The 21,659-nt window shown below is 35.3% G+C and overlaps 2 protein-coding genes across 7 annotated transcripts; both read left to right on the top strand.

Annotated features, from left to right (window-relative positions):
• Positions 1-4,869: 4,869 nt before the first annotated feature.
• LOC142542626 (mediator of RNA polymerase II transcription subunit 16-like) lies at positions 4,870-16,147 on the top strand. 6 transcript variants are annotated; one of them, XM_075649357.1, is made up of 17 exons: positions 4,870-5,357; positions 6,023-6,091; positions 6,220-6,308; positions 7,887-7,999; positions 8,178-8,279; positions 8,372-8,456; positions 8,583-8,744; positions 9,481-10,080; positions 10,582-11,200; positions 11,352-11,431; positions 11,968-12,050; positions 12,232-12,468; positions 12,550-12,721; positions 13,275-13,795; positions 14,189-14,365; positions 14,540-14,917; positions 15,503-16,147. In XM_075649357.1, exons 1-17 carry the CDS (start codon positions 5,026-5,028, stop codon positions 15,644-15,646), a joined length of 3,963 nt encoding a protein of 1,320 aa, XP_075505472.1. In that variant the 5' UTR covers positions 4,870-5,025; the 3' UTR covers positions 15,647-16,147. The 6 variants fall into 6 exon arrangements, with proteins under 6 accessions (XP_075505472.1, XP_075505473.1, XP_075505475.1 ...); XM_075649358.1 differs by lacking the exon at positions 8,583-8,744 and having other exon boundaries at positions 4,872-5,357; XM_075649360.1 differs by lacking the exon at positions 4,870-5,357 and having other exon boundaries at positions 6,059-6,091; positions 7,910-7,999; positions 8,377-8,456.
• A 2,204-nt stretch (positions 16,148-18,351) lies between these two features.
• LOC142542624 (E3 ubiquitin-protein ligase AIRP2-like) lies at positions 18,352-21,057 on the top strand. The gene is made up of 5 exons (XM_075649356.1): positions 18,352-18,564; positions 19,238-19,388; positions 19,538-19,604; positions 19,697-19,931; positions 20,447-21,057. Exons 1-5 carry the CDS (start codon positions 18,473-18,475, stop codon positions 20,655-20,657), a joined length of 756 nt encoding a protein of 251 aa, XP_075505471.1. The 5' UTR covers positions 18,352-18,472; the 3' UTR covers positions 20,658-21,057.
• Positions 21,058-21,659: the final 602 nt, after the last annotated feature.

Genomic DNA, 21,659 nt, shown 5'->3' with positions numbered 1-21,659 from the left:
CAAGATTTCTACTATCGCTAAAAAGGAGCACCTTATGGAATATGAAAAGCATCATTTGAGGTGTCAGCTTTAACATTATAAGCTCGATGTAATTTGTCACGAGAATTTTTAGAAAATATCCATTATCTCATAATTGTGATTTGTGCCGAGAGTTGTTTGAAACAAAAAAAAAAAAATTGCAACCTTATAATCTGATCGGTATTGAGCGAAAGAGAGTTTGTTTAAGTATTGACTAAGATTTTATAACTAATAAATATTGTATTTAAACAATATTAAATCACATATTCAGTAATATAGTATGTCTGTTCAGCTCATCTTTTTATCTTTTAGTTAAGAAATATTTAAATATAACCATTTTATTTAAACTTCATAAATTTCTTTGCAAGGTGATGGAGATATAAAATATTACAATGTCACAGTTTTGACCGAATTTTTCAAATTTTACGAGTTTTATAGCAAAAATATGGAAGATCTTATTAATGAGAAACGTTTTTAGATTACAATGAACATATATCTTATTATTTTAATTGTCATATATTATTTTATTTTTCGTTAGAATTCTAGTCCGCGTATACTTAAAATCCTGGCTCCGCCATTTCCTGTAGTTAACATGAAATGCCTTCAAAATTGTATTGGTCGGTCCCATGAATTTCTTCATTCTAAGCCACTCTCGAATCTAGTTTCAAATCAACTTTATTACCTCAAGCAGAAGATTAAATGTGATGTTGATTCATCCTCCCCGTTGCAAAAAACACATTTCTTATCATGAATATAGCATTGTCGGTCTCGTGTGAGGAGCTTCCATGAGCGAACAACCGAAGTGTGACACGATATTTTGGCAGGATGCATTGTTTCCACACTAGAGGTTTCCAAAGCCAATTCCCAACTTTGTGTACAAAGAAATCATATGCACGACTTATTCCTCTACAATGATAGAACCAACTCTCAAGTATTGTTGTTGCATTCCCAACCGACCCCTGCCCACAATCAATTTGTCGTGGATTTTCAATAGTTGTTTAATACGTGGTGATTCATCCTTGTGGCATCTCCAATCCCAGGTAGTTTCAAATTTGATGCGAGTTCGACAAACTCATTTAACAAACAATGAACCAGTCAGTCTGTTTGTGTATCATCCAAAGTGTCTTAGCAAAAAATACATTGTTTCAAGCCAACAAAATCTCAATACTCATGTCTCCATCTTCCTTAAGTTTACAAAGCGAGTCGCAAGAATGTTTTGCATGTCATCTCGTTTTAATGTCCGTATGTCATGTCGTAAAAAACCAAAAAAACATAAAACTCATATATAAAATTAAATTTTTATTCAAACCTTGTTCATGTACATTTTTTAAGGAGTTTTACATTTGAATTTTATAAATACAAGATTTTAAAAATATCATTATCTATTTAGTCCCAATTTGAACTTCCAAATTCTAAAAATTTTTTTCCTTCATAAAACTGACAGTAGAAAATGGAAATTTTCTTAAAAGAAAATGTTGAGTTGCTCAATACGTTTTTTTTTTTTAAATTTAGAAAAGTTAACTTTTCACATTGCACATATGAAATTGTCAATTGATAGAATATAAGTCTTTATCTGGATTTTAGCTAGAACAATGGCCTCTTATATAGAAAAACTGGAAAAAGATATAATGTTGGGTACCCACGAGATAATTATTCGGTTGACCATTTAAACAACCAAACGAAACCCGTTCCCATTATATGCTCTTGGAAAAGAAAACAATAAAGAGGGAATAAATCCCAAAGACATTGTTCGGAAAAGAATAGGATGACATCCGTTACGGATATAAAAAAAATGTTTTTTTGCGTTCATGTTCTCTATATTTGAGATTTTTATTGGTCAGATTTCGAAACCGATATGAACCGAGTTCGGATTGAAATGAATCTTGCATGGATATTGAATCAGATTGAGTTGGTAGGAAGTGAATTCATAATCATATTAATTTGGTGTGATTGATATGATTCAATTATATATTTCTTTTGTTTGTTTTACTCTATAAATAACATAGTCATTGAAAAAATTAAAAAATTGATTCAAATTATGTTTTAATTTGATTGGGTGACAGATCTGGTAATTCCGATATGGTATCGTATCAAATGAGAGTTTGATTCACTTTCATTATAATGGGAACGGGTTTAATTATCATGCCATTCGAAACAGTGTAATTTGTTTTGGAACTGGTCCAATCCAATTCAATAACATGTACATTGTATTTAGTGTATTTGACACTTGCTTTTCTTATCAAGTGCAAAAATAATATAGTATGTTTTTGTGAGATGGTCTCACGTATCTTTATCTGTGAGACGGATTAACCATACCGATATTCACAATAAAAAATAATACTCTTAGCATAAAAAGTAATACTTTTTCATGGATGACCCAAATAAGATATATGTCTCATAAAATACGATCCGTGAGACCGTCTTGCATATGTTTTTGCCAAAATAATAATACGCAACGTAAATAAGTTTCAATTTCATTCAAAAATTGTATTTTTTTTTAAAAAAATAAATTATTATTGAAGCAAAAATTCTAAAACGTCTGTTCATTTTCACATATAAATTGAATGACATTGCACTCTGGTTTTTAATTTTAATTTGATACCGACATCTGTGAATAATTTTTTTTATGGATTACATGATAATACAATTGAAATAATCCATGTTACAATCGACAAATGTTTCTCCAAAATACATAGTATAAGAGTTTATAAATATATGCTTGCTCACTTCGATACCTAACACGAGAATGATGACATTTGTTGTCAAAATTTTAACGAGGATCACTGGTCATTTATTTTATTACATATTACATATTCCGAATTTGTAATAAATGATATTCATTGTATAACCAGGATCAGTTGTCACGTGGGGGGAAATTTGTTTGTTAATTATGTTCAATTAAAAAATAGTTTAATATTTGTGTCCGATATGCCTGTTTGAATGTGGGAAAGAAAAATAACATATTTTAAAATGTAACTTTTTTTCTGAGTATCGATAAATAGCCACAAAAAATTTGACGTGCTATACTCGTATATGAGTCTGATAGCAATAAATATGCCAGATTATATTGGAATTTTGGAGCTTGTGCTAAAATTTTAGCTAATATTCCCTTGAAATAAAACGAGTTATTGATTCATAAGTAGTTTATATATACAATACATAATGAAGTTATCGAGTGAGATAAACTTTTTAAGGCTTCGAAACAAAAGTGCATAATTGCTAGGGATGACAATATGTCGAGTTTGAGTATGATTTTACATCTTCGTCCTCGTTGGATGTCAATTTCATCCTCGTTATCATCCATGTCGGATGAGATTGAGATATTTATATCTTATCCTATTACCACATATAATTGTATTTTTCTAACGTTGAATTATTTCGAGTAAACTGTGAATATCTATTAAATTGTCGAGAATAATAAAGAAAAAAATCAAATATAAAAATTATCAAATTAAACATTATTCAACAAAATATTAAAAATTATTTATCTTAATATCATTATCCTAAAAAATAACATAAATTCTATAATAATAAATCTATTCATTCCATTCATTTGATATCATTCGACAAACTACATTAGAATTAACTATATATATAGAGTAAGTTTTTTGTGAAACGGTCTCGTGAATCTTTATCTGTGAGACGGGTCAACCCTACCGATATTCACAATAAAAAGTAATACTCTTAGCACAAAATAATATTTTTCATGGATGACCCAAATAAGAGATCCGTCTCACAAAATACGACCCGTGAGACCGTCTCACACAAGTTTTAGCCATATGTATGTATGTATGTATATGTTAATATATAAAAATTTAATCAGGTATTCGGGTCAGACATGAGTAGGATTCCTTGAGAACTCCATCTTCATATCCGAAAAATCCCCATACGAATCACTCACTTATTTAATTTGGTAAAAAAAATCCCATACATACTCTCCTTCACTCGAGTTGGGTATCAAAATATCCGTCGAGTTGAAAGGAAATTGTTATCTCTAATAAGAGTAGGTTTTTTGTGAGACAATTTCACGAATCTTTATCTGTGAGACGGGTCAACCCTATCGATATTCACAATAAAAAGTAATAATCTTAGCATAAAAAGTAATAGTATTTCTTGGATGACTCAAATAAGAGATCTGTCTCACAAAATACGATTCGTGAGACTGTCTCATACAAGTTTTCGGCCTCTGATAATTGCTAAAAAAATCCATATATTATTTAAGAGAATTTATATTTACAAATCATTTTTTTTGTTATTTGCACACCATTTGTGGATAAATTTTACACATATTTTACACATGAAGTAAAATATAGACAACACAAAATATAGTGTAAATATCGACTCTCATTATTTAATCATTATTTAAAGTCATGGTCAGATGTCATAATACTTGAAAACTCGATGTAGCACCTTCTCATATGCTTTGTCATATCATTAATTTAACAAACATGATCATGTCTCTTGTAGCTATAAAAACAACTGAGAAATAAAATGCTAACTAATTATTCTCTTGATATCTATCCCTATTTTTTTCAATGATGGCTTAAAATTCAAAGAATCTATATTATAATTCGGAAACAAGTTAAGAAGAAATTGAACAATGGTTATGGATTTCTAAATTTTTTACAATCGATGTCGAGCCACATAGGTTGGATCGAAGATAAAATTTGTCGAGTTCTTAGATTCATGTAGTTAATCGTCGATCGGGCTTATAAAAGTTAGCCGATTGAAAAAAATTGCTCAACCTTCCGAATTGAAGCGTTATGACACACAAGATATTCCATCAGGCCTATTATACCCAACCTTGTATCCCATTGTTGGGCATAGACCCCAAGTGGCTTGCGTGGTCGTCTTAAAGAAACCCTAACCCCACCGCCCGCCGAGCGAAACTCCTTTCTCTTTCCCAACTACAGTACTTGCTGTCGCCTTCAATTGGGCCTTTCCCATCCCACCTTCACACACGCAACTATATTATATTTTAGGGTTTTTGGTCATTTGGTATCCTAGATGAATAATACTAATAATAAAGCCAATTCGACCCAGTCCCCACAACCACCAGTTGCGGGTGCCAAGGACTCCGAGGAAGACTTCCCTACCGCCACGTATGCCCTCCCAGAACCTCCTTCTGCGGAAACATCCGACAACTTAGCTTGCGAAGACGACGTGGTGATGGAGGTCGCACCCGAGAAGGATTCGGCGGCTGCGTTGTTGAATTCCGCCGATGATCCCGTTGATGAGGATTTTGTGACTCCAGCTACTGTTTTCTGCATAAAGCTTAACCAGCCGAAGTCCAATTTGCTGCATAAAATGAGTGTTCCCGAGCTCTGCCGCACTTTTAGGTGACGTTCTTGTGTTTTGGAGCTTGATGGAATGGTTTCGTCTAATGAATTGTAGTTTGAATAATATTTGATGCGTGCAATTCTCGATTTGGAAATTTGGTATGGTTCAAGAACTTGGGTCTTGTATTTCTACTGGTTTTCAGTATGAAGCTTGGTTTCTCGATATTGGGTTTTATTTATACTACTCGGTACTCTATGTGTCAGTAATGTTGGCAATGAAAGCCTACAGGCAGGGGGATGGATAATTGGACAGTTATAAGGTTTCTATGTGGTCTTGAATCTTGACTTATCTTCAATTTCGAGATGCAAAAATTTTTGCCTTCTAATTGTAATTTTACAGTTGTTGATGATGGTTGATGAGTTTTTTTTTTTTTAATTATAAATATAAGCTGCTAGATGCTGCGGTCTGTTTGCGGTGTTGACCATGCTTTACACTGCTACACTTTTATTATACTGAAGAACAGATTATTTGTTATTTGAAGTATTCCAATCTTGGTCACGGAGAAACAAATTGTTTGGAATCATTGTAACATGAATCCATATATTTATTTTTCGTATTCTTTTCGAAAAGTTGGCGCTACCATTTGTTTCTTTATATTCTTCTTGTTTCTGTCAGGTCTTCATTTTTATTACCCTTTTGAGGAGCCATTTTTTTTATATTGCAGTGCTGTTGCTTGGTGTGGGAAGTTAAATGCCATAGCTTGTGCCTCAGAAACTTGTGCGAGAATCCCGAGGTTTTATTTTCACTCTGTTGTTTTTCTTTCTAAAGTTGGAAAGGTTTTTCATTGATGCAATTTGCTCATAGATGACCTGATAGCTCAACTTGTTATCGAACCCTGATTCATTATCATTTTCTGTGTAGTTTGTCTTCCAATCCTCCATTTTGGATCCCTATACATATAGTCATTCCAGAGCGACCGACTGAATGCACAGTTTTTAATGTTATAGCAGGTATCCTTGCAACTTACTCATGATATTGTGTTGTGATGCTGAATTATTCGGTGTTTGCACAATATGACCGTTTACTTAAGCGGGCAGGTTTTCAGATCATCCGGGCTTAGTTTTACAGTTATTGATATACTGACTCATCTACCCTGTATTGATTCACAAGTTATTACCTGATGTGTGTTGAGTTATTGAAAGTCTCTTAACATCATTCTGACATGTTGAACAATGAGATGACAATCGGGTTGTGAACTTAACTGCACATATTTTGAAGTGCATAATGTCAGTTTTATTAAATAGGATGAGCTGGAGCACCGAAATAGAAACATGACAATGTTTAAGACATGCATTTGTGGGTCTTATAATTTAAACCCAATGAATTATGAGATTCTTTTGAAAATAGTAACTTCTGTACCACTAAAAACCAAGGTTGTAAATGACGGGAGGCGGTGGCGGGGCGGTCGGTGAACGCCTATCGCCTTGGCCGCCTAGGCGGTGCCTAGATGGTTGAATTTTTTAAGTAATTTTTTTAGATAATCATGCAATATAATCATAAATAGTTATCATTTTTTTATTTAAAATATGCAATTAAATAATGTTTAAGCACAAAGAAGTTTCATACAATATAATATCATCTAGATAATGTGCAATTAATAAAGATTCATCATCATATTAATGCTATTATGCTAACAAAGTAATATAATTACTTTTACCAAAAAATTAAGTTTAAATTTCAAAGTTTCAATCGATTATCCATCGTTAGAACAAGTAGTCTCTCAATAATTTTTTGTCCTCATCGGACGCTTTAGGACATGCTTCAACTTGTCTTACAATACCCGCACTATGATGCTTCATCCTATAAACTCCTCCTTTAATAAGCCCCTTACAAAACTTGCATGTGATCCAATCTTTTTTCTCTTTATTATACAACACCCCATATTCCCAAACAATATCATTAGACTTTAGCTTAAATTCCAACTCCAGTTGTTTATCTTTTTCCGTCATTAATCTTCAACAATAAATCAATAATAAAATAATAATAGGAAAAAAATTAATTTTTGAAATCACAAAATCTGAAATATTATAAAAAAATATGATAAATAATAAATATGCAATGCCTAACCTAAATATTCTGACTGCCGGCGGCGGTCGGCGGCGGCGGGCAGTGGGCGACAGACTGTGTGTGGTGGTTGAGACTTGAGAGTGAAAACCAAAAATAAAATAAAGAAAGTGAGGTATGCTAGGGTTTTGATATTTAAAATTAGTTGAGTTTGACTAGGTTTTTAAATTTGTTGACTACAACTTCAAAATCTTGACTGTCCGCCTCGCCCGCCTGCTCGCCGCCTCGCCCGCCTCCCCGACGTCATATAGCTTGGGCCGCTAAAACACCCGCCTCATGTATAGGCGGTGCGGTCGAGGGCCGCCTATCGCCTAGGCGGCTGCCTCGACCGCCATTTATAACACTGCTAGAAACGTAAATCATCACTCTATCGGAGATTGACGATTATTTGACCATCTCTTCTGGTGGGATACTTATATTTTTTTGTTGTGAATTTTCTCCCTCTGATATTTGATGTTTGACAGATTCTCCTCGTGATTCTATTCAGTTCATTGAGTGGTCCCCGACATCATGCCCTCGAGCGCTGCTGGCAGCTAATTTCCACGGGAGGATAACCATATGGACTCAACCTTCTCAGGTGTGCTACTCATGTTGAGCACCTTGAATAAGGAAATAACCATGAACTGTCTCAATGATTGTTAACCTATTGAGAAATTATGTTTTCCCGTAACTGTTATAATTGGGTTTTTACTGTTTCTTGGTTGTACACGAGATTTCTGATTGCCTTCTTTGTATCTGACTGTTTTGATTGTCAGGGACCTGCAAATCTTGTAAAAGATGCTAGTTGCTGGCAGCTGGAATATGAGTGGCGCCAGGATATTGCAGTGGTTACAAAGTGGCTTTCAGGAGTTTCTCCAGTACGGAACCTTTTATTTTTTGTTCATTTAAATGTAAGTATTTTGTATTTAATACATTTGGTTTGCTGTTGACATGTTTTGTATAAAATTAGTATAGGTGGCTCTCGGTTAGGTCAAGCGGTTCAACAAAGTCCACATTTGAGGAGAAATTTCTTTCACAGCAACCTCATGCTCCAGGTTCATATTTCTCGCCTAGCTTACTGATTATTTTCATCAGATTTGAGATTCAGTTTTTCCTTCACATGTTTTCACACATGATATGAAAATCCTTAGATTTCAATGGTCGGTGTTGTTCTCCGTTAGGGGTTGAAACTGGGCGAGATTTATCCTGGTTTATACTTTACAGTTTGCAGCAGATAGGTAAAACTGCTCAGTTTGCAATACTTGGTAGTTGTTTGCTAGTTGGGGCCAAACCTGGGAGGCCTTGTAAGGAAATAAAACTAGAGTGGACACTGTTTATACAAGGTGCATTATGTTTCTTGCGAGTATTAGACTATTGATATATGTGACCATGACAGTGGTTTGCCAATTAAAACTTTTGTTATAATTGATATTCTATTCTTTGCCAATTATGAGTAAAAGGTCATCAACCCTCTCACCCGTCTACAAAGAAAAAAGAACGAAAAATTACTTTGACCCTAAATGTAAGAGAGAGAAACAATTGTGGAAGAATGAAGAATTTGTTTTTGAAGATGCTTCTTTGAGATTGAATGTAAGAATTGAGAGAAACTCATCAGAGAAAATAGAAAATTATTCTAGTCACAAATTGTTGAATCATAGAACTTTAACTTATATAGCATGCATTGATTAAGAATAAACACGCTCTTCACGATCTACTAGATGTTATTTACAGTTATGTATGATTTGCAATTATTTAATTGGCCAAAGCTAAATTTCGGACTTAGTAGTCCATCAGTCGCTGCTCACAATTGTCATTTCCAAGTTCCATCTATGCTTTCAATCTGCTTATGATGTTGCGCTTTCCTCTGTGCATCACCTTTCCTGCATATAGCAATATATTTACCACAAGATGCAGTTGATAAAAATCTGAAATTCAAAGCTATTACTCTTTTAATTGACTATTTGCAAATGTACCAGTTCATCATTTGATTAAATTAGCAACTATACACCGTCAATTCTTTATGGATCAAAATTGTGTGTTTATTCGTCTCTGAGCAGTTTCCTTTGGTTTTGGCAACAGCTGGTTGGCCAAATTTTCTCTGTGTCTGCACTGTTTTCTCATCGGGCTCTGTTCAGATCCATTGGTCTCAGTGGCCACCTAATCAGAGTGGTGCGCCATCTAAGTGGTTTTGTACAAGTAAAGGGCTTTTGGGAGCTGGGCCTAGTGGGATTATGGCTGCTGATGCTATTGTGACGGATTCTGGAGCCATGCATGTGGCTGGTGTTCCGATTGTGAACCCCTCAACTGTTGTTGTTTGGGAAGTCACTCCTGGCCCTGGGAATGGTTTTCACGTTACTCCAAAAGCAAGTGTGAATAATGAAGTCCCACCACCATCACTTAGCCCTCCTTCCTGGGATGGTTATGCTCCATTGGCTGCATATTTGTTTAGGTGGCAGGAGTATCTGTTATTAGAAGCAAAGCATGGCAAGAAACAAGCTGAACATGATTGCAGTGATATTGTAGCACTTCATTGTTCTCCAGTTTCAAACTTTTCTGCATACGTGAGTCCTGAGGCTGCAGCTCAATCAGCTGCGACTACAACTTGGGGTTCTAGTGTTACTGCAGTTGCCTTTGATCCAACACGTGGTGGTTCAGTGATATCAGTTGTCATAGTTGAAGGTATTCTTTTGCGGAAATGCAAGCTGAGCGCGCGTGTGTGTATATATATATATATAGAATTATGTACCTGCTGATTGATTTACTATTTGGTGGTCCAAGTTGTTGGTCTTTTGATGCGGCATCAAAGTTTATTGGCGGATCCAGTCTTGCCTTTTAGATTTCATTTGCTATTGCCGATCTCTATCCATCCCGTTTTTTTCTTTCTCCATTGTCTCTGTCTTCCGCTCCTTATCTCTGCCCTTCACCCTATTAACTGCGGTCGACATTGATACATAACATGGGAAAAGGAAAAGAAATATCAAAATGTTTCTTCATCTACTATTCTTGAATCATTCTTGTATAATATAATTTACTGGCTTCTTATGTGCTCTCGATGGATTTGAATTCAGAGTGTTTTACATCTGTTTTAAAGCATCAGTTATCAGCATCCTCGTTATCGTCCTTCGGGCATATTTCCTTTTGTGTTTATTGATACATTGGTCTGTTATGTTGATTGTACAGGGCAATACATGTCCCCTTATGATCCTGATGAGGGTCCTTCTGTCACTGGATGGAGAGTTCAACGTTGGGAATCATCTGTTGAGAACGTAGTGATCCATCAGATATTTGGAAACCCTAGTTCCAGCTTTGGTGGGCAGGCACCTAAGCAGACAGTTTGGGTGAGTAAAGTAATCAAATGCGTTCCAGCATCCAGCGAATTCAAGGGTCCTATAGCAGCAACAGTTGGATCAGTCTCTGATGGGAAAAATACACCAGAATTTGTTCCCGAGGCTTCGAAGAGGGTCAGTTTCGATCCTTTTGATCTTCCTAGTGATGTTAGAACTCTTGCGCGAATTGTGTATTCTGCGCATGGTGGTGAAATTGCGGTTTCTTTTCTACGGGGTGGAGTTCATGTCTTCTCTGGTGCAAACTTCACATCTGTTGATAACTATCAGATTCATGTTGGCTCTGCTATAGCTGCTCCTGCTTTCTCTTCTACAAGTTGCTGTTCTGCTTCTGTTTGGCACGATACAAGCAGTGATTGCACTATACTAAAAATTATCCGTGTTCTTCCACCTCCTGGTCCTATCAGCCAGGCGAAAGTTAATTCTGCTTCATGGGAGAGGGCTATTGCAGAGAGGTACCCTAATAATTAGTTGTGAGTTTGTCGCTGAATTTGGTCACATAGGACAGTCTCAGATAAAATCTTGATTTTATTGTGAGTCGATTTGGTGTTTATGGCATCTTGGTGTGAAGATACTTAATGTTTTGCTGTTGTCTTTTCTTGGCAGATTTTGGTGGAGTCTATTGGTGGGGGTTGATTGGTGGGATGCTGTTGGCTGTACTCAGAGTGCCGCAGAGAATCGTATTGGTACGTATATTTAATCTGTATTGATGGGAGAGCTATTCTGTCCAATTCCATGGTGACTTGAGAGTGTAGGTGAAGGACAAATGGCCAGACGTGATGAGAAGGGGTGAAATGTGTTCATGCGACAGAGTAAAATGACTCTATGATCGATACTTCTATGATAATGTTTATGCTATTCAATTCAGTAGGGGAGGGAGGATATTTTTGTCTAAAACAGAATCTTATCTTAATCTTCCAAGTATAATGCACATTATCATTCTACTAAGGGGTCTGTTCCGTTATGAAGAAATAGTTCAAACAAGGGTACAGTGGTCAGTGCTGTTCCGTAATGGAGAAATAGTTCAAACAAGGGTACAGTGGTCAGTGTTCCGTAAGAGAATTTAATGATAATTATATGTTTTAGTCTGCTAAGGATTCTATATGACGACAAGTTTAAGAAGCCAAAAAAATATCTCATCCATATGGCTTCTGCCTCATAGGAATCATATCCTTGCTTCCTGATTTTTGTCTCTCGCTGACGGTCCAATATGGTATTCTAGTTTCATTGAACAGTGTTATTGCTGTGTTGGATGCTGATTTCCACTCCCTTCCGTCCACTCAACACAGAGAGCAGTATGGACCTGTAAGTCTGATTGATGGTCATGTTCATGCTTTGTATTTTTAGTTAAGCTTGTACTTTGACGAGGCACTTTTTGGTTGCTTGTCATGTTCATGCTTAGTATTTTTATTTAAGCTTGTGCGTTGATGAGCTACTTTTTAACCCAATTCTTCTTAGTATCTTATGATGTGTATGGATGATGCAGAGTCTGGACAGAATAAAATGCAGGCTACTAGAAGGTACTACAGCTCAAGAGGTTCGAGCTATGGTGCTTGACATGCAAGCAAGGTTGTTATTGGACATGCTTGGCAAAGGAATTGAATCAGCATTAATGAATCCATCTGCCTTGGTGCAAGAACCATGGCAAGCATCAGGCGAGACATTGTCTGGTATTGATCCTGAATCAATGGCTGTTGACCCATCTCTAGTCCTTAGCATCCAGGTGTAGTTTTAGACACTTCAATTTCCCATTATATCCCTGTCTGACTTGTTTTTGAACTAATTATGCCATCCTATATTGCAGGCTTATGTTGATGCAGTCCTTGATCTAGCATCACACTTCATCACACGTCTGCGACGTTATGCGAGTTTCTGCCGCACTTTGGCAAGTCATGCTGCCACTGCAGGCACGGGCGGGAACCGTAATGTGGTGACAAGCCCTACCCAAAGCACTTCTACACCGGCTACAACTTCGGGTAAGTCCACTCTAGAATTCAAGTTTTGCTATTATTTTAGCCTCAGTAGCATGTAAGTTTAATCACAGTTATTAAGGGGGTGCACCTAGCTTCTCTGGCCGCAGCTGTGGCTCCCAGGAACCTTCTGGCACCTCCCTTTCCAAAGATTTATCTACGTGAATACCTTTCTCGAGGCATAAGTCGTGTGTAAAAAGTGCAGCAGCATGTTGTTTCATGTGTGTTGTTTTAGGTGCTATTCTCTCGTATGTGCTTGTTTGCAGTTTTCCTCGTTTTATATTTTTGTCCTGTCGTGGACTATTTTCTGCATTTGGTCAGAACATTGGAAATGTACTGTTGTTTTTTCAGTTAAAAACCCCGCGTTTCATTTCCAGTGTTTAAACACGAAAATATCACTGTCATTCCTGGTGTGCCTGATTTTGGTGACTGCCGACTAAGACCTAAGTATGGATGTGAATGACTGACTTCATGTTCTATTCTTCTTAATTCTTAGCTTGGCCTCTCTATTTTCTCTATTCCGATGTCTGACGCAAGCTGATTTTTTTTTTATGCTCAGGTGCGCAAGGTGGAACTGTAAGCTCTACAGGAAGCACTCAGATGCAAGCTTGGGTACAAGGAGCAATTGCCAAGATCAGTAATACACCTGAAGGGGTTCCTAGTTCTGCACCAAACCCCATAAGTGGTCCTTCAACTTTTATGCCAATAAGTATCAACACTGGAACATTTCCAGGAACTCCAGCTGTTAGACTTATTGGAGACTGTCATTTTCTTCACCGGCTATGCCAACTTCTACTGTTCTGTTTTTTCTTCCGGCGAACACAATTACCGCGGTTTATTGGGGCTGCTCAACGAAATACTGATTCAACAATCCAAAAACCCCAACCTGGGGTGCAAGGCAAATCAGAAGAAACACACACAGTTACTGCAAAACCAGCTATGGCTGTAGTCAGGTTGGATGAAACACAAGCCGCAAGAACTGCACAGGTGGGAAATGGACCAAAGGGACCTGAAGAAGGTCCAACCAGTCGGTCAAGATTAGGTTCTGGCAATGCTGGTCAAGGATACACCTTTGAGGAGGTACGCAAATACATGCAAAATTTACATGGAAAAAATGAGCAACAAGAACGGATGTGGCAGACTTTTTAAAGTTATCATATGATGTCATCTTATGGAAAAGGGGAAAATGAAAAGGAAGATTTCTCTTTCTTACTTAATTCAAACCTCGCATAAAATGGGCCTTATTCTTATTTTTGGGGGTGGGGAAGGAAGCACTAGATTCGTCATTGAGAACCAAGATATTGAAGGCTTAACTGTATGAATTAGATTATGCATCCAGCTAAGAATAAGACCGATTTCACATTGGTTGTTTGCAGCCATTGGGTCACAAGGGGAACCTTTGTTTTTGGAAGTTTTTATTTTTGGATACTCTGTCCTCTTAATTGTCTTAGTTTTATTACGACTGTCATGCAGGTGAAGGTTCTATTTCTTATACTTATGGATCTCTGTCGGAGGACATCAGGTTTGGTACATCCTCTACCAGTTTCCCAGGTGGGGAGCAGCAACATTCAAGTTCGACTTCATTATATTGATGGAAACTATACTGTTTTACCAGAGGTTGTGGAAGCATCACTTGGCCCTCATATGCAGGTACTTGTCTTTTGATACAGAACATTTTTCCTAGTTGATGGCTTCTTGTACCATCAGCCACCAGTTTTCTGGGGTGAAATTACACCCTAAACGCGTAGCCTATGAATTTACGAGCCAATATCTTGATTTGAAAGATGCACATTTTCATCCATAAAAATCGTTCTTTTTTAGCAGAATATGCCCCGGCCTAGAGGTGCAGATGCTGCAGGTCTGCTTCTCAGGGAGTTGGAACTACATCCTCCAGCTGAAGAGTGGCACAAGAGGAATATGTTTGGTGGACCCTGGTCTGATCCTGATGACACGAGTCTCTCAGATGATAGTTCTAAATTTAGCACCTCAATGGATTTACTCGACTCTGCTTCATCTGAGAATGGTGATGCTTATAATGGAGTTTATGGCTTGTGGCCAAGGAAGCGTAGGATCTCTGAAAGAGATGCAGCGTTTGGACTGAACACATCAGTTGGTTTAGGAGCTTATTATGGTATCATGGGATCCAGAAGAGACGTTGTAACAGCTGTTTGGAAAACTGGACTTGAAGGAGTGTGGTACAAGGTATAGCCATATTGGTCATGTTGAACTCAACATACTGTTGGCCTATCATTCTTTTTCTTCGCCATTGTTATCCATAAAGCAGCAATTATTTTCTCAGCTTTCTTTTAGTGCCATAATGTCTTGTTAAAAGTTTCTTTGCATATATGTATGTGTGTGTATTAATAGAAAGATGATTATGATCAATAGAAAGATGTTTATGGTCAATAGAAGTCTAACCTGAGCATAATGACTCTTTTTTAACGTCCCAGATGAATATTTAAAATTTTTGAATGTTGCAACTTATTTCTGTTTTATTTTTATCTATTTTGAATTGCTTCATCCATAATTGGAAATGACGCGGTAAATTGAATTTCCATGTGTAACATTTAATTGCCCGAATTGGTATAGTGGAAAGTCATTCATCCAGCCGCTTGTTATTGTTCAAACTTGATGTATATAGTTAAAGCTTATTGTCCCATGAAGGATAATATCCAAAAACGTTATATCTTTGCTATTCAAATACAATAAACTAAGTTGTAGTCTTGTCTTATTTGTGGATCCTTGATACATGTATGTACTCATCTATCTTCTTTGTTACTGATCCAGTGCATCAGATGCCTGCGGCAGACATCTGCTTTTGCATCTCCAGGTGCGGGCAATACTAATCAGAATGAGAAGGAGACGTGGTGGATCAGCCGCTGGGCATATGGCTGTCCCATGTGTAGTGGAACATGGGTTCGAGTTGTGTAGCATCTGTTGAACTTTTCTGTTCTACAACACGCTAATGATCTTGAATATGTCACATGTGGCTTGCTTATTCATGGAAGGTACGGTTTCTTTTGAAGATAGATGTATGTAGCGAGAACAACTCGGAGCAATGACTCCTCCTTTGACCTTGCACATGAAAAAGACTGTATGCTACGTGAATCATTTGTTTCTGTAAGTAGCTGGAACTTAGGTGTACCATAAACAGCATATAGGGAACAGTACAGTAGGGTGTCTACAACATACAATTTAGGCATCGAGGGTGATATCCGAGTATCATGTATTTGTATGCTACCATGGCTGACTTCACTAACCCAGGACTAGGGATTAATTGATAATGTGTGGCGTTGATTTGTTGTGTCGAATGTAAGTATGCCTTACGTCAAAGTTGAATAGGTAAATTACCATGTAATAGTAATCTGGTTCACTTTCGTCAGTAAATGTATCTTGACGTATTTTTAAAATGGGTTTTTTTTTTTTTTTTAACTGCTGACTATGCATCCGTGCCCACCCATTTTCTAGTGAACATAGATATCAAAATTGGCATATATAATTATGGCGAGAAACGTAATTTCATTTTAATACTTGTTTGCAAAATCCATACCGCCATGAATATCCTACTATTAATACAATTCCATGTTCAAAATTTCAAGTTACCTTTAGAGTATTATTTTAAGGGTGCATTTAATGGTGAATAATTTTATGTTATGGGAACACAGAGTCATGATTCAACATATCACAGATTTGTGAGTAAATTTGAAATAAATTATAAGTATCATATGATGAATTTGAGATTTCGTGAGATTTTGTATTTAATATATCATGAGATTTTAATAAATTAAATTTTTTGTGATGTAAAAATTGTTGTAACTATTATGTTCTAAATTGATTACTATTTACAGGATACATGTCCTAAATATGAAAATTGAACCGGTGATAATCTTATGAATCAGAGAGTATTTTACAGGAGCAGGTGCTCCTTTTTTTGTATATATATAAAAATATTTTATTAATTTTTCGCTTTAATTAATTATAAATCATGCCAAATTTTATTTTAAAAAAATATTTTATTAATTTTTCGCTTTAATTAATTATAAATCATGCCAAATTTTATTTTAAAAAAATATTTTATTAATTTTTCGCTTTAATTAATTATAAATCATGCCAAATTTTATTCCTCATCACCGGAAGATAGTTTTATTAGTATTATGATTTCAAGATTATAGTTTTATTAGTATTATGATTTCAAGATTAAAATATTCAAACCCATCAATTTTATTTTATTTTATTATACGAATTGTCTTTTTTTTTAAATGGATATTAAAAAATTGGGTATAAAAGTAAAACTAATTCAATGTAACAATCAACAGGACGAGACGTAAACCTAACGTAACCACTATAATAGACAAAAGAATAAAACAAGAGAACCCACTATGTGCCTATTTATAAATAAAAAAAAAACTATAATTTATTACTCATAAAATAATTATACGATAAGATATGTGTATATATAATAATAATAATAATAATATATTAAGTAAGCGGGACATTAGTTTATATATATACATAAACATTTCATTATATATATTTGTGCATACATTATTTTCTATAATTAATTAGATTTATATTAAATATGAGTAATCTTATTATTGTAAAAATTAATAATGGTCCAAATACAATTTGAAATTATTACACGTTGCAATTTGAATTAGTTATATTTAAATTAAATCACTATAATTATGAAAAATAGAGATAAACTAATAAAACAAAAATAAAACAAATAAAAGAAAAAAAACACCAAATATCTTTTAACAACCATATTATTTTTTTTTAAAAAAATTGAAAAATAAGTGGGTCGGTTAGCAATCCTCCTAAAACTCCTCGAATAACAATTTCATTTGATTTAAATATATTTATGAAAAAAAATCAAAATATGACCTAAAAATTCGAGGTAAAAACTTGTGTGAGACGGTCTCACATATCATATTTTATTTGGGTCATCCATGAAAAGTTATTACTTTTTATGTTAAGAGTATTACTTTTTATTGTGAATGTCGGTAGGGTTGACCATCTCACAGATAAATATTAATGAGACCGTCTCACAAAAGACATACTCAAAATTCAATATCCCCACCATCCATCAAACAAAATATTGGATTCCATTTTGAATCGTATCTCTCTTTCTTTCCAAATCAATTGTTTGGAATTCGTATATATTCAAAAAAATTGCCAAAAATAACTGAAAATATGCTTTCTTAATATAATAATAATAAAAAAAAGAATATTATCCATGAATTGTGTCCTACCGAAGATAAGGGCATGCTTGGTAGCGACATTCCCACTCATTCTATATTTATAAAATGTTTAACTTAACTAATATACATTTATATCTTATAAAAATGATAATATTTTGTTATAATTATAATTATAAAAATTAAAATATCAAAATAAACAAATCACTATCATTTATATATCAATTAATATCTAATATTAATAATTAAAATAATAACTTTATTATTATGTGATAATAATATAAAAGTACATAATAAAAATAAATTTTTTTTATTAAAAATAATTATTTAAATAATAAAACAATAATATTTTCGCTTGGAAACTTTCTAGAGAGACAAACCAAATATTATTATTATTATTTATTATTAATAAATGAAAATTCAGAAATATCTTCTCACTCTTCCCACCTTCACTGGATAAATTAATCTTCATCTACTTTAGGGTAACTGATCAAAATTGATGGTCATTTCATTCATATATCTCCCGAGGTATAATTAAGTTAGAGGAGTGGTGGCCGAGATGTACGTTAGCGGCGGCGGTGCTCAAGTGAGGAAGTCGTTTAAGGATTCGCTGAAATTGCTTGAAGCAGATATTCAGCATGCTAATACTCTGTAACCGATCCTCCTTTGTATCTGATTACGAAATTTTCAATTTTTTTGGTCTTTATGAGCAATTTGTTTTTGTAAAAGTAGTTGATGATCAGTCTATTTTGTTCACTTTTTGGTTTGAGTTTCTGTTTGTTAATTGCTTATTGTTTTTTTTTTTTTAACAAAAAAATCTGTAGTTTTTAGGTGTTTTCTTTTCTTTTCTTTTCTTTTTCCCCGAATTTTTTTTGTCTTTCTAGCCTTCAAGTACTGGAGCACTGGCCGTTGAGAATTAGATATTTTCATTTTTAGGCCCGTCTTTTTACTCGACTTGAATTAGATATTAAGGAAGGTTTAATTGAATAATGCTGGGCTGGATCTTTCTCGGTTGCTTCTTTTTGTGATAAAAGTATCATTTTCAGCTCCAACTAACTGTTGTTTTGAAATTTTGAATTGTTTGCTTAGGAGCATTTGAGGTTTGTTCATGATTTCTAGTGATGAGCTCTGTGATGATATGGAATCAATTTGCGTCTAGATGGATTGAAGTTTTTGCTAAATTTTCTTGTGTCTGTTATACTTGTTGATATGTTTATTGGCAGTTTTTGACTGATTTCTTATAGTGTTTTTTGCTTTGTACGAGCTAGATACTCTGTCGAAAATTTCATATTTTGAAAAATTGGAAATTTCATTGGCATTGTAGGGCATCTGAATTTTCACGTGAGTATGATGGCGCTTGCCTACAAATGAGGATGTCGTATAGTCCAGCGGCGCACTTTTTCCTTTTCTTGGTGCAGTGGACTGACTGCCACCTTGCTGGTGCACTTGGATTATTGAGAATCCTGATATATAAAGTGAGTGTTTGTTTATCGCCCACCTCCCGTTATTTTTTGTGTAAAGTACCTTCAACCTAAAGGTGTTGGTACTTGTTGTCCTCGAAGCATTTACCTTCTCTTGCCCAAGAATGCATGCAATCAATTGATCAAACTGGACCATGGCGCAGGTATATGTTGATGGCACCACCACCATGTCCACTTATGAGAGGAAAGCCAGCATTAGGGAATTTTACGGTAAGCTTAATTTTTGCTTGCAGATAGCAATTTAACTTAAAGAGGCCTACAAGTGATGTGGATTCTGATGTGCAATTATGTCTTCTTTCCAGCCATTATTTATCCCTCTTTATTGCAACTTCAAAGAGGTGTTACTGATTCAGAAGATAAAAAGCAGAAAGCTGTATGTTTCGAGAGATACAGGAGAAGAGATGAAGAAGAACATAGGCACTGTTCTGATTTAGATATTGAAAGGGAAGAAGAATGTGGAATTTGCATGGAAATGAACAGTAAGGTAGTCCTACCAAACTGCAACCATGCCATGTGCCTTAAATGCTATCGGGACTGGTACGTTCTGCCCCCTACTTTTTTTATGTATGTCTCTTGGATCCGTGTGAAGAAACATACAATTTTGTTAATTTCATTCTTGGAGTGTCTTGTCCGTGCTTTCCTGATCTCCCATGTCCTATGATCAATACATAGGAAATTCGTAACTTTTTTACCTGTCTGGTCATAGGTGTCTATGGAATATTTCTGATAAAATGAGAGAGACAGTAATCGTGTCTTCTGAATCGCTCTTCTTTTCCTACATTTACTTGTGTTCTATTGTAAAGTTCATAATTCATTGGCAGAGGAAATTTTGAGGCCTCCACTGAGTTAGTTCCATGTTACAAGCATTGGTTGTCAGAAATCGGAATTTATTGTACCGATTTTGTGAATCTTATACATGTGGGCTCACACAATGTTGTGGAGAGTAGAGATGCCATTCTTTCATAGCATGTTATGCATCTGCTGCTGTTTGCTTCTCCATTTCATCGATTTTTTACTTCTGGTTAGTAACATGAAAGCTCTTCTAAGTGCAGGCACTCAAGATCACAATCTTGTCCCTTTTGCCGTGACAGTTTAAAGAGGGTTAACTCTGGCGATCTATGGATATTTCTGGATAGCAAAGATGTGATAGACATGGGGGCTATAACAAGGGAGAATTTGAAGCGACTGTTCTTGTATGTTGAAAAACTGCCTCTGGTGGTCCCTGATACTCTATTTGATGCTTATGATACGCATGTGAGGTAATTCATTTGCGTTTTCTCCAAAAGGCTGGGCAGTGATCAACTCTTGGGGAATTATCATTCTGGATCAAGAAATGATTGTTCAAAATTTCATATTTAGCGGCTTGTGTGGTTTATTCCACCTCTGATAAGAACCCAGCTGTGATTTATTACTGGCAGAGGTTTAAGCTTTAGGTAGAAACAGGGGAAGGTAAATATAATTTCTATCCAAAAAAATGTAAATTCTTGTACATCTTGAAGTCTGCTTATTGAAGCTATTTCAGAATTTCTGAGACAATGATGGCCGAAATAAATAATCTTTTGTTTCTTTTTGTATTTATGGAATCGTCTTTACATCTAAGTGTTGTAAAATGTATATATTTCTGGTCGTAATGTTGTAATTTCAAGGACCATTTTGGGTGTTTTTTCCCTTTGAATTTAATTATACGGTTCAAATTTCATTGTAATCTCTGTAGCATCATCTTGTTGCGTAACTCTGGTGGTGCATGTGTAGTTTTTAGTGGAGTGGTCCCTCTTTGCAAGGACCAGTTCAGTGACATATTTTATGATTTTGAAGACTCGTTTAAAAATGGTAAAAGCTATGAGGATCTGAGAAATATTTATCCGGTGTAGTGTATCGAAAGATCACTACTGTGTGTACTAACAACTAGTGTTGGTATTCGGTCTGTGTGATATAGATCTGTTTCAATTAATTATTTGTGTGCACTTCTTTGTAAATTGACATCTGTCTTCTGGTCATATTCGATTCTTATCCAGTTGGTAGATAATCATACAGAAAGGACCCCTGAAATTGGGTCCCTTCGTTTCATCTCACCAACTTGAGATCTCGACAGATTTGACTTAAGCCCGGAACGAGGACCAGTACGGATGAATGGGACTCGAAACTACCTACAATCCATTAAGTTTCCCGAACCAGTCAAAAATCAACTATAAAAACAATGTCATTTTTAACATTTTCACATTATTTCTTATAACTTCACTTCTCTCTACAATCAAGTTTCAATAA

This window comes from Primulina tabacum, chromosome 4, assembly GCF_025594145.1.
Source record: "Primulina tabacum isolate GXHZ01 chromosome 4, ASM2559414v2, whole genome shotgun sequence".
Taxonomy (NCBI): domain Eukaryota; kingdom Viridiplantae; phylum Streptophyta; class Magnoliopsida; order Lamiales; family Gesneriaceae; genus Primulina; species Primulina tabacum.
The sequence above is the reverse complement of the archived record's forward strand: the minus strand, read 5'-3'. Positions and strand labels throughout refer to the sequence as shown.